Source organism: Mus caroli, chromosome 4 (assembly GCF_900094665.2).
Source record: "Mus caroli chromosome 4, CAROLI_EIJ_v1.1, whole genome shotgun sequence".
Classification (NCBI taxonomy): domain Eukaryota; kingdom Metazoa; phylum Chordata; class Mammalia; order Rodentia; family Muridae; genus Mus; species Mus caroli.
This window is the reverse complement of record NC_034573.1, coordinates 142,041,109-142,054,521: the sequence shown is the minus strand read 5'-3', so window position 1 is coordinate 142,054,521 and position 13,413 is coordinate 142,041,109. Positions and strand designations below refer to the sequence as shown.

General features: G+C 52.6%; 1 protein-coding gene across 1 annotated transcript in view; it reads left to right on the top strand.

Moving 5' to 3' along the window:
• Positions 1-13,413, top strand: part of Espn (espin) — a 32,036-nt gene that overhangs the window by 785 nt on the left and 17,838 nt on the right. The window contains exons 2-5 of the mRNA XM_021160971.1: positions 2,653-2,846; positions 12,395-12,581; positions 12,701-12,883; positions 13,051-13,182. Coding sequence (XP_021016630.1) covers positions 2,653-2,846; positions 12,395-12,581; positions 12,701-12,883; positions 13,051-13,182 — 696 coding nt within the window. The remainder of the gene's footprint in view (positions 1-2,652; positions 2,847-12,394; positions 12,582-12,700; positions 12,884-13,050; positions 13,183-13,413) is intronic.

The following is a 13,413-nucleotide window of genomic DNA, read 5'->3' as shown; positions in this document are numbered from 1 at the left end:
ACCTGGCTGCTTGATATTAGGAGAACCCGGGGGTTGGGGAGGGGGAAGCTGGACTCTGTTAGGCTGATATCTCCTAGAGTAGGCAAAGCACTCGCTGGAGGGAGTGGCCCAGGGTGGAAGAAGGTGGGGCAGTGATGGGCCTTGGCTGCCAAATTAGAAGCCCATGGCCACCAGGTTCGGGTCTGGAGTGAGAATAAATAGGGTCTCAAACATCACCCCAGGCCAAGATGCAGATACCACTAAGTCAGAGACAAAGGTAGTGGGACATGAGGTGAGGGAGTTCTCCTCAGGGCATAAGTGGACCTAAGGACGTGAGCAACTTTGGGCCCTTTCCAACTCGAAATCACTTCTCAGCCCCACCTGGCATCTTTGTGCCTGGTGATGTTGAGGGATGTGACCTGCCAGGGGGAGTCCTGGCTGCCGAGTGGATCAGAGCCCTCAGCACAGAGAAAAAGAAGGGAAAGGCTCTGTGATGTGCTGGAGGAAGGCTGCGGAGACCAGAGTGATGGTGAGGGGTAGGGATAGAAGGCCAGGCCTAGAGGGTCTCCTAGGCCGAGGTAAGGAACTGAGATGACACTCTGGTTGCCCAGCAACCAGCTGAGAAAGGGAGCCGATTTCCAGCTGACAGTGACCACTGAATGGCTCACATCTGTAATCACAGTGCTTGGGAGACTGAGGCAGGAGAATTGCTGTGAGTTTGAAGTCAGCCTGGGGTTACAGAGTGAGACCCTATCTTAAAAAAAAAAAAAAAAAAAAAAAAAACAACCAGGCAAACAAAAATAGACCCCTGGATTAGCTGCAAATCGAAGGGCTGAGGGCCAGTTTCAGTCTGCAGTAGCCTAGCAAAAGCCAATACAGCTCCCACCTGCTGTCCTTAGGGGCAAGCTCCACCTCCCATCTTTCTGGGAGAGTCTCTCCTTCCCTTATCTCCTGGCCTTGTTATCAGGAGTTCCTGGCCATGTGGCCTGCAGCCACATGGTCCACTCCTCCTGTCTCTTGGGAGGTTCCTGCACTGGCCGGAAGCCTCCCTTATCACCAATGGAGGAGGTGGAAGGAACGAGTAACCTTGTGTCCGGTTTATCAAGTGTCCTGTCCTCTACTCCCAGGAAGCTAGGGGCAGAACAGGGCTTGAGGGTTGACCTCAATCTCTGGTTCTATCAGGTCCAGAGATAAACAGCTTAGGATGTGGGCCCCAAGCACACAAGGCTCCCAAGGCCTGTCCAGCTGATGGCACCTTGAACTCAGGCCACTGACTTCATGGTGCCATCATTATGCAGAAGTCTCGAGCTATAAGGATGCCCTAGAGCCTCAGGCCCATATCCCTAAGGCCAGTGGAGAGAGAAGGCTATTCTCAAGAACTAAGGTACCCGACCTTCATCGCTGTGGTCTTGCTTAGGCCACCTCTAGCTGCCTATGCCTGAGCTCCAGGGAACAGACTGCGTAAGCCTACACACACCTGCACCTGCACCCCACAGCAGGGAACTCTGGTGTCTTCCTCAGTCCCTTCTTGCCTGTTACTTTCTGTCCCATGGTCCTCTCTGCCTCCAGAGCCTGATGGATTCCATGCCAGCCCCCTGCATCCTTTTCTCCTACCAGGAGGCTCTAGGGCCTTCCTGCTGAGATTCCCGTACCTCAGATTGTCTGAATCTTGGCCACTTGTGTCTCTGTGGTATCCTTTCCTTACAGGGAAAGAAGGAGAGGCCTAACTTCCCAGTCGCCTCTCACAGCTGCTCCACACTTTCTCCTAATCCCAGACATCTCTGATGAATGTGTGCTGGATGCTGTCAGATCCTGGAATAATGCCAATCTCAAATGCAGCAGCCTAGATCTAGAGATTCTGGGTGCTGCTGGGAGCTTTTCTCCCTGCCCATGAACAGCCCCTTCCCCAAAGAGAGACACAGTAGGTATATATATGAAGAACAGGTCTGAACCCAGAGGGTGTCTGTAGGGGTTTTACCTAGCCTCTCAAGGAGCCTGCTGCTAGTACACACCTACACCATTGGCTGTCTGTCCCAGGCCCTGCCCACAAGTGCCCTGTGACCTCCTCCTCTACAGCACAAGAACACAGCTTGTTCCTGAAGCCATGTGCATGGGAGTCGACAAGAGGGCAGCTTCTTGGGGTGGGGTGGGGGGAGGCGGGTTGGAGGTGTACCAAGATGGAAGCCTTTGTCCCTTTCAAGGGACACCTGGGAATGAGGAAGAAGAACAAAGGTTAGGAGCAGGGGGATCCTGATACCAGCCTGGTGGAGCCTGACCTGGTCATCCCTCCTGGCCTTGCTCAGCCCCACAACGTTCTCATTTGCTCAAGTGTTTCCTGGGTGCCAGGCCTGAGCCCAGACTCCTGCTATGATGCTGTGTTTTGGGAGGGAGTCTCTTGTATCCTGGCAGCTTGCCCTCACACCCTGAAGGCCTCCAAGAGACCTTCATGGCACTGCTGCCTGTAACCTGAGGGGCAAAGCCAGCCAGCAGTTGCTAAAGAACAGAGGCAGGATTCACAAGCCTAGGTTCTAGTTCACCCCAAAAGTGCGCTACGCTAAGCTTAGCTCAAGCACACGGTCTTCCCCCTGCCTGAAAGAGGCTGGCAGTGAATGGACTGAGCACCTGGCAAGAACAGGTTTGGACTATAGGGCTCTAACTCGCTCTCCTCCACAGGAAAAAGATAACTCTGGTGCCACAGTCCTGCATCTGGCTGCCCGCTTTGGCCACCCGGACGTGGTGAAGTGGCTGCTGTACCAGGGCGGTGCAAACTCGGCCATCACCACAGACACGGGCGCCCTGCCTATCCACTACGCTGCCGCCAAAGGAGATCTTCCCTCTCTGAAGCTTCTCGTCGGGCATTACCCTGAGTAAGGACTTTCTTTCCTATTATTGCTTTGTTTCGGTGCTGGGGATTAAATCTGGGACCATGCACGTGCAAGAAGTCCACCACAGAGCTACACTTCCAGGCCAGAATTTTTAAACAGGGTCATACGTAGCTCAGACTGGCCTCAAACTTGCTAATAAGTAAAGGATTTGGGCCTTGAATTCCTGATCTGTATAGTTTCCTTTTCCTTCCTTTTATTTATTTATTTGGTTGGTTGGTTGGTTTTGGTGAGACACGTCCTTGGTTGGCCTGGAACTTACTATGTAGACCAGGGTGGCCTCAGACTCACAGAGATCTGCCTGCCTCTGCCTCCTGCATGACTCCCATGCCCAGTCTAAGGATGCTTGCTCTTTCTGCCTACTTGTGCTACCATATGTGACTTTAGGACTTTTCTCCTAAGTGGATCTCTGGGTACCGAGGCCAAGGCTCTGAGGAGTGCCACAGGCTGCTGCAGTGGCACTGGTGCCTGTTTCAGGGACCATCAGGGGTTCAGAGGTCCAGGCCTAAGACAGATCCAGCCAAGGTGAATCATCTCCCTCCCACCCAGCCCAGCAGGACCACGGCCGCTGCTTCGGTCTCTGCAAGCAAGTGCTCCTCATGCCAGCTCCCTTGGCAGCTTATACTTGCGTTTGGTAAACTAGACGAGGGTCACTCGCCAAAGTCACTCGCTTGGCTGCAGCAGGGGGCCATCCCCAGCTCTGATCTGTGCTTGTTTCTGGTTTTCTTGTTTTTTGTTTTTTCGAGACAGGGTTTCTCTGTATAGCCCTGGCTGTCCTAGAACTCACTCTGTAGACCAGGCTGGCCTCGAACTCAGAAATCCGCCTGCCTCTGCCTCCCAAGTGCTGGGATTAAAGGCGTGCGACACCACGCCCAGCCTGTGCTGGTTTCTAAGACTACTGTACATGGGGAGGTGAATCGGGAGCATCTTCTAGACCTGACGTAGGCAGGTAGAGGCAGGTAAAGAGAGAGCTGCCCGTTACCCCCTTGATCCCTCCTATCCCCAGAGTCCCGAGCAGGCCGCTTCTGAACAATCTTCCAGTTCTATGCCTCTCAACCCATTCCTCCCACTGATGGAGAAGTTTCTAAGCCTTCCTGAGACCCCGGTCTAAATGGCTGGGAGCTTCTAGGATAGGGTGGAGGGCTTGTGCAAGACAGTCACAGCAGAGCAGAGTGACCCTTGACAGTCTGGGGACGGAGGCAGCCAGGCTTTAGGTGTGCTTTGGGGACAGAAGCCTTGGGGAAAGGACATAGATTTTTTTCCTAAAGGTTTAGGAGACGAGCGGCCACCACCAGGACCTGGGGGTGAGGGCTCTGACCGGTACTGTCTAAGTAGGTGGAGCCAGCCTCAGGAGGGAAACAGCTACAAGGTGAGAGGGTTGGAACCATTGCCCATCCATCTCTGAAGTTGCCTCAGGGTCACTGTTCATGAAGGAGCCTGCTGGAGGCCAGTGTGGCCACATGGCATAGGACAGACAGACAGACACTGGTGTGACATTGACCTAGAAGGGCAGGCACCAATGGTCTCCTTAGCTCTGGACAGGCAGGCTGAGCCTGTTTGGCTTCTGGCAAGAGTTTCCCTGAGTGACACTGGGTGGGTGAGACACAGGAGCTCTGCTGGGGTGGCTTTTCTGCATAGCTATTGGTGGCCACTGAGGTGAAGGCTTTGCATTCAGGAAGGCAGAACTGAAGGGCAAGTCAGTGGCCCCAAAGACCTATGAGAGTGGGCTCTGACCTGCCACCATCGGCGGCCCTAGAAAGCTTTGGCCCAGAGTCCTGTTGAGCACTTCAGATCAGAGCTGGGCCATACCGGTGACACGTCCTCAGCCCCCAGGCTGTGCTTCTGATGAGCCTGTCACACCCCCTCACTTTAAATACAGGACACTGAGTTCCTAAGATGACAGGTCATGTACTGTAGACGCTCTCTGTCAAACACAGTGTAGCTAGAGGTCCAGGCTGGTGACAGCATTCTGAGTTCTAACGAGAACTGCTAGCCCCTTGGCCCCACTAATGACAAGCCTAGTCCTTCACGGGCTGAGATTCCCATGTGTAAGAAGACTCCATCGGGGCTGTGACACTTGTGAGGTGAGCCCTTGGATACCCTGACCCCTCACAAGCCACACCAGGTGCTAAGTAAGCTTGGGCCCTGGTGCTGACTCTGTGCCGCCCCGGATGGCCCCTTTGAGGAACTACCAGACTGTCCAGGAGTCACCATAAATCTCCAGGAATTAGACAGAGGGCCCGGGCTCCGATCCCTGCCATGGTTTGTGACCAGGATGATAAGGAGAGATCTCTGTATGGCTGCCAGGTTGAGCTCAGGCAAGAGGGGATATTAGGAACTGGGGTCAGAGTCTGTGTGCCCATGTGACCTCTGGCCTTGGGAGTGGAATTCTCTAGGGCCACAGAGTTCAATAAAAAGACCCCACAGCCTAGCCACAGCCTAGCCCCAAAGCTGTGGCTCCCTGCTCTCTCAGGGCTTCCTGGCCTGCTGTGAAGGGTTGTAAATTATTCACAAGAGCTCAGCTCTCTCTGGTGCCTCAATGAGGGAGGAAGGGTGCCATCCCTACCCGTGGGAAACTCGATCCTGCCCAGGGAGACTGTGGGTAAGCATGGGCCATGGTGCTGACAGGTCACAGCGACTCTGGAGGGCCGGGCAGCTTTGGGAAGGGCCTGTGAACACCAGTTGTGCCCCAGTGAACACCGGTTATGACTTGGGGCACTGCACAGAGCTTGCCGGTGCAGGAACGCGCTGCACTCTTTTTCTAGTCTACCCCAGTTCATTGGACTGAATCTTTCTAGAAGCGGAAGTTGCCATAGAACACCTCCCTCTTTCTCCTCTCAGTACCCCACAGAAAGGAGACCCCCTAATCTGGGAGTCCTAGGGGCTATGCCTGGGAGTGAGGCAGACGGGTGGGCTGACAGTCCTCCTGGATAAGGACACAAGTGGCACACTGCACATATAATGTCTACAACCCCACCTGGGGCAACTGAAAAGCCTCGAGGGGCTGGCAGACATCTTTGCTTCTAATAGGGTTCGTGAGTCCAATCGCCCCACCCCACCCCATCCCACATGCGTTTGCCAAGTCTGCTTTGGGCTGCTGGAGGGGGGACTGGGCTTTGCCCTGACTTTGAGCTTTGAGACTGGAGAGAGGGGAAGGACCTGGGGTCTTTCTCTCAGGCTCCTGGGCCCTTATCATCTTTGGACAGTGTCCTACGTGTCGCTGTGTGTCTTTTCTTTCTGTTGGATCCCATGACTAATGAAGCTGCAGGCTTTATCTTCCTCGCCGTGTGTGCCCAGTGCCTCCCACGCAGGTACGCCTTTGTTTGCTGACTGATGAGGAGTCTGGAATCCTGGGTCTATGCCTGGTGGCAGGTTACTGACTGCCTGTGACTTTAGATGGAACTTCTCTTCTTCATCTCCCTGTGCCCATTTGGCAAGTGCACACACTCTACCTGAGCGGCAGAGGCCATGGTGGGCACAGAGCTCCTGGCCTGGCTGCCTCTTTTCACATATACATTCACTCACCAAAATGGGTCTAAACTCTTTGCCCAGTCGAGGGAAACAGGAAAGGCCTCTCCTGGACAATACATGAGTAAGAAGGGATCAGCACGCTGGACAGTGGTGGCGCACGCCTTTAATCCCAGGGGAGGCAGAGACAGGTGGATTTCTGAGTTCGAGGCCAGCGTTGTCTACAGAGTGAGTTCCAGGACAGCCAGGGCTATACAGAAAAACCATGTCTCAAAAAACCAAAAAAAAGAAAAAAGAAAAGAAGAAGGGATCAGCAGCACAGAGCTCCGCTGTGAGGGCGTGGCCCGCCGCAAAGCTACGTTGTGGGGGCGTGCCGCAGAGCTACGCTGTGGGGTCGTGGCGCTCGTGGCCACCGCCGCGGGATCATTGATAATTCCTTGTATCTGGTGGAGGTTGGGAGAGATGCAAGCAAGGGCTGGAAATGTGTATAGATTGTTTCCATTGCTGAGACAAACTGCCTAACAAAAGCAACTAGCAGAAGGATTTGACCTGCAGTTTAAAAGGAGATATAGTCCGTTCCTGGGGACCAGGGAGGGGATGGGGTGGGGGAGGAGGCAGGCAAGTCAGTAGGAACCTGAGGTGACGTGTTCATAGTCAGGAAGCAGAGTTGAATGTGCTCAGCTGGCTCCTTACTTTCTTCCAATTTCCAGCAGCCCAGGACCCCAGACCATGGGGTCACTTCCCACCTCAGTTAAATCTCTCTGTCACTGTCCTCACATCTCGCTCGAGGTGTCTCGTAGGTGATTCTAAATCCAGTCAACCAGACAATGAAGATGAGCCAGCCTTGCTGGTGGGCTGGGATGCCAGTGGGGGCGGAGGGGAAGGCTTTTCCTCTGTGAGCCAAGCTCACAAATAGGAGTTAGGATTGACAGGCACCTTGTGTGAGGAGTGTTCCTGACCTCCCTTAGGGCAGATATTCCTGGCAGCAGAAGAGTACCTTTGGGGACTAGAGAGATGGCTCAGTAGTTAAGAGCACTCACTGTTCTTCCAAAGGGCCCGAGTTCAATTCCCAGCACCCACATGGCAGCCTACAGCTGTCTGATCTTGTCCTCTGCTGTGCAGATATACATGCATACAGAGTTCCCAAATTCATCAGTAAATAAACCTTTAAAAATTTTTGACCTTTTGACCATAGCCTGCCTGATCACTCTTTGTTTTTTGTTTTGTTTTGTTTGTTTTTTGTGGCAGCGCTAGCTGTGCACTGGTATAAATTTGAACAGATTTCTAAGAAACCCTCAGAAATAGACTACACTCCTTTTTCTGCCAGAGTGGCTTCCATAATCATTGTTTGTTCAAATCACCTTTTATTCCCCAGGAGGAAAACTACAAACGACTTTATAATCTAAGATCATTGCTCATAGTAGCAGGATAGCTTGTAGCAGAGTTTTCAAACTCCCGAGTTTAGGGTCCAGGAGAGTAGTGGAGCTGGGGAGATGGCTCAGTGGTTAAGAGCATTGGCTGCTCTTGCAGAGGGCCTGAGTTCAGTTCCCAGCACCCACATGATGGCTCTCAGCCACCCATTATTCAAGTTCCAGTGTATCTGGCGCCCTCTCCTGCCCTCTGTGGGTACCTGCATGCATGTGGTGCACATACAAACATTTGGGCCCTCACTTATACACATAAAATAAAAATAATAAACCTTATAAGAGAAAGGAGGGGCTGGAGAGATGGCTCAGTGGTTAAGAGCACTGACTGCTCTTCCAGAGGTCCTGAGTTCAATTCCCAGCAACCACATGGTGGCTCACAACCATCTCTAGTGGGATCTGATGCACTCTTCTGATATGTCTGATGACAGATACAGTGTATTCATATAAATAAATAAACAGAGAGAGAGAGAGAGAGAGAGAGAGAGAGAGAGAGAGAGAGAGTAGGGATTTTAGTGTGACTTAGTGGCTCAGTGGTTGAATGCTTGCCCTGCGTGCATGAAACGCTGGCTTGCATCCCCAGCACCATATAAAGGGAGTGGTGGTCCAGGCCTGTGACCCCAGGATCAAAGTTCCAAGGGCCGTCCTTTGCTACACTGCAAGTTCTAGGTCAACCTGGAGTACACGAAACCCTGTCTCAGAAGAAGCAAGAGAGAGCTTGTCCTTTCCCAACATGGCTTACGTGGAGGTGGGATGGGAACATTTAGAGTTTCAGAAGCCATTCTGTGCACAAATGAATGGGTGGGTGGCAAAGGAGCAGGTGCTGGGAAGGACACACACACACACACACACACACACACACAGAGAGAGAGAGAGAGAGAGAGAGAGAGAGAGAGAGAGAGAGAGAGAGAGACTAGTCTGCCACGTGTTTGGCAGGACCATGGGTCCTGGCTCATCCTGTCAGACAAAGAAGAGCCATCTCAACCATAGGTCTGAGGATCCAGAAAGGGACACTGTGACCCAGCTTGAGGGAGGTGGGACTTACACCTGGTTCTCCTCAGCCCTTGTCCTGCTCCCCAGCCCATGCATATCTGAGCTCACTGGTAAAGGGGCTCCTGAGAGGAGGAGAGAGGCCTATGTGAAGAGGAGGGAGACAGAGAGACAAGAAAAGTGTGGACACAGCACAGCTGCAGCTGCACTCTCTCTCTCTCTCTCTCTCTCTCTCTCTCTCTCTCTCTCTCTCTCCCTCTCTCTCTCCCCTCTCTGACTCAGGCTCACATCCTAGCTTTGTCTATTTCGTATCAAATGATCTTAGCCCTCCCTGCCTTTGTGCCCTCATTTGAGAAAGGGGAAACAGTGCTAAAATTCTCCCTCAAGACCGTAAAAAGGATTAGATGAGAAAGGATATGAAACTCGGTAATTGCTGGACTTGGGGAGTAACTATTCAATTAAAGGTAGCTATTATCAGTCAATAATCGTTTTTTTAAAGTTAATGCAGGGTCTCTCTATGTAGCTTTGGCTGGCCCGGAACTCACGCTGTAGACCAGGCTGGGCTCTTTCCTTAGAGCCTTTCATAGCGTTGTCATTTTTCTTCAGTGAGTCTGGGGGACCCTGCATTTCTCTTACCTCTATATGAAGCAAGACAAGAACTGGCTGCCCCCTTTGTAGTGGCCCATCAGCAGAGTCGCCCCACGCTCTGGGCCTCCCACCCCTCGATCGCAGTCTTGGGGGCAGAAGTTGACATGCTGGTGATAATGGGGACTTTTACTCTGTGCCAAGGCTCTGCTGGGAGTGACAGTCAGCAGCTGGCGGGAGGATGTGGGTACCAATGCCTTCTGCTGCCCAGCTCCTTCTAGGTTCTGGATACTCCTAGATGGTGGCTACCTGCCAACTAGAAGGTGCTGAAATGGCAAGGCTCACAGTGAGTCCAGCTTTCTTTGATGTGTAAACTGCCTCTCCCACCCTGAAAACCCAGCAAGTCCTAGGGGGTCTCCCCACTTGACTTTCAATCCCCAGGACCCCAGCACTCACTGTGCCTTGGTTACAGAAGGGGAGATTGGGGGGGGTGAATAATTCAGGCTGCTGAGTGTCGGTCATGAAATATTCAGCAGGCTGTTCCCGACACACCAGTGTGTGGGGGCGAGGATGGCGCTGGGATTGTAGGCTGGAGCCATGAACCAGCAGGGTTCTGAGAAAGAGAGAGAGAGAGAGGGTTCTGAGAAAGAGAGAGAGAGAGAGAGAGAGAGAGAGAGAGAGAGAGAGAGAAAGGAAGGAAGCAAGGTAGGTAGGTGTGTGGCTGACGGCTAGGTCTTTTGCCTGCCCTGCATTGTCCAGGCAGGACCTGGTTTTTATTTTATTTTCCATTTCACTTTAGTTTAGGGTTTTGGATATGGAGTTTCACCACGTAGTTCAGAGTCTCAGTGATCTTCCTGTCACAGACTTCCAGGTGCTGGAATAATAGAAGTGTGTGCCAAGATGCTTGGTCTGTTCCTGTGGGCACGTGTGTGTGTGTGAGTGTGCGTGTGCGTGTTGCTGAGTCTGGAACCCAGAACATGTCACACGCTAGGAAGGCACTGTAATGCTGAGGACACCCCCAGACCTCACTTTGCTCTTGACATAGGTGACATGCTGAAAGACAACCTGTCCTGGTACCTACTTGCCCCCAGACATCTAAAGAGCCAGATTCAACTTGAGATCAGCAAGCGACAGCCTTGTGTCAGGGGTCAGAGAAGGATTCCCACACCAAAGGGTCAAGAGACAAGCAAAGGGGTCGGAGGGGGATACAACCTGGGAGAGAGGCTTCAGGTCAGGGCTGTAGGTAGAGAAGAGGGGCTGCTGGGAGGATGGTGGGTAAGGAGAGGAAGGCATGCTTGTCTTGGTAGGAGCGGGGACCTAACTTATGTTGCAGTGACAAGGAGATGGTACATAGCCAAATAGAGGAGGAGGGACATGCAGGCTATTGAACGAATGAGGAGCTGGAAGGGCCTGATTGACACTCTGGATGTTTTTAGCTAGGGAGAATAATTTTCGGTGGGAATATGAATGACGGAAGAGCCCTGTGATATCACGGCTAATCAGGATGGACCTACAGACTTGAATGGGCAGGTGATGGGTCGGGAGTAGCTTATGGCTCCACCCAGTGTCCGTTCTTGGTAACTGCACCCTGGACAGGGACAGTCCAAACCTGCATCAACCTAGTGGCCCAGGCAGATTCAGTACTCTCTAATTTCATCCCCACTCAGGTGGGGTACCATAGCTGGGCTGGGGAAGCAAGGATAAGGACTAGTAACAAGCCAAAGCTAGAACATAATGGGATGCTACCTGCTCTCCCCACGTCACTATGTGCGTTCCTACTGTGAGTCACATTCTGTAGTCTGTACTTGGCAAACGCTAGAATGCTACTTGATGTCCATCTGAAGTCTGGATTTAACTGGGCATGCTGTGTTTTAGCTGGAAACCTCCAGCTCTGCCTTCTAGGAAATCAGTTTCCTGGGGGAGGCCCAGGCCAGTAGTAGTTAGTTATAGATAATCAAGCCTACCAGGCTATCAGAGAAGCTGGTCCAAGGTGGGAGAGGTCTCCCAATGGTATGAGGAGAAAGGACAGGTAGGTTTCAGGGGGGTGTGTCCTGAGTCTTAAGGAGGAAAGAATGGAGCATTCCAAATGGGGAGACACCTGAGTTCAGACAGCGATCATGGGGGCACACCGCGATCGCTAGTGCGACTGAAGGTGGAAGAAACCAGGTAATCATGTCCTTATAGACACCAATTAAAAGGTGGGTCTAAGGCTTGTGAAATAGTACAAAGGGTAAGGGTGTTTGCTGTGCTCGCATCTAAGTGCGATACCCTAAGTTCCATCTCCAGGTTGAAGGAGAGAACCAACTGACTCCCCAAAGCTGTCATCTGACTGCCTTATGCCATGCCCCCCATAATAAATAAATAAATAAATAAATAAATAAATAAATAAATAAATAAATGTATGTATGTTATGGTAAAAGAGTCTACTTTCTTTTTTGTTGTTGTTTTTATTTTTAAGAATTATCTATTTATTTTATATGTATGTAAGTACACTGTAGCTGTCTTCAGACACTCCAGAAGAGGGCGCCAGATCTCGTTANGGATGGTTGTGAGCCACCATGTGGTTGCTGGGATTTGAACTCTGGACCTTCGGAAGAGCAGTCGGGTGCTCTTACCCACTGAGCCATCTCACCAGCCCCCGAGTCTATTTTTCAATAAAAGGAAAAATAAAATCAATAAAAGGTTAAGTAAATATAATGTAAAATAAATTTTAGTTGGGCATGACGATGCCTGCCTTTAATACCAACACTCAAGAGTCAGAGGCAAGCAGATCTTTGTGAGTTTGAGGCCAGCCTACTTAGTGAAGGATAGCCAGGGCTACATAAAAAGACCTTGTCTAAAAAAAATTTTTTAAAAAATAATAATAAGGAGGGGCGTAGAGTGGAGAAGCGCGCTGAGAGACAGCAGTATAGGACTGAGCCAAAGATCTCGGACAACCTGTGACAAAGCCTCTTTGTCACCTGCCCACTTTCAGCACTCCAGAGAGCCAAGCTAAGGGTGGAAGGAGGCTTTTGACCAGAGTGCAGCGGGCTTCTAGAGCCCACACTGGGTGTTGCCTATTCGCAGGGGAGTGAATGCCCAAACCAACAACGGTGCCACGCCCCTGTACCTGGCGTGCCAGGAGGGCCACCTGGAAGTGACGAAGTACCTTGTGCAGGAGTGCAGTGCAGATCCGCACCTGCGCGCCCAAGACGGCATGACACCCCTGCATGCCGCGGCACAGATGGGCCACAACCCAGTCCTGGTGTGGCTGGTGAGCTGAGGACCACAGGGCGGGACAGCCCTGGGAGTGGGCGGGGCCTGCTGGGACTGAGGCGGGGCCAGGAGGGGGCCCAGCGCAAGCCCCGCCCTCTGCCACGCCCCTCCCTACAGGTGAGCTTTGCAGAAGTTAGCTTTTCAGAGCAGGACCACGACGGCGCCACGGCCATGCACTTTGCTGCCAGTCGCGGCCACACCAAAGTGCTCAGCTGGCTCCTGCTGCACGGCGCAGAGATCTCGCAGGACCTGTGGGGCGGGACCCCGCTGCATGACGCTGCTGAGAACGGGGAACTGGAGGTCAGGGCAGCCCGAGAGGGTCGGGGCTGGAAAGTGGGCGAAGGCGTGGGCGGGGCGGGGCCGGAGACTGGGACGCTGTCGCCCTCTGGTGGCCCAGCGATGTCCTCGCAGCTTCTCTGAAGTGCTGGATGTGGAGGGACCCACCTCTCCTCCTCGTGCTCTTACAGTGCTGCCAGATCCTCGCGGTGAACGGCGCTGGGCTGGACGTCCGCGACCACGATGGGTACACCGCTGCCGACCTGGCTGAGTTCAATGGCCACACCCACTGTTCCCGCTACCTACGTACGGTGCAAACCCTGGTATGACCCACAAGTGGCTGGTGTGGAGTCTCTCACCCTTCTCACCATTTAACCCCAAGAATCAGTGTCTTGCCCTTGTACCAAGAAGAAAGGTGAAGTTCAGAGATATGAAGCCTCTTGCCTGAGGCGATTCAAAATTGCCGGGGGGGGGGGGGGCAAGAGGACAGGCAGCAGCCAGGAGACACAGATCACTGGAGTCAGCCAAGTTGATCTTTCACCCACCACATGTAT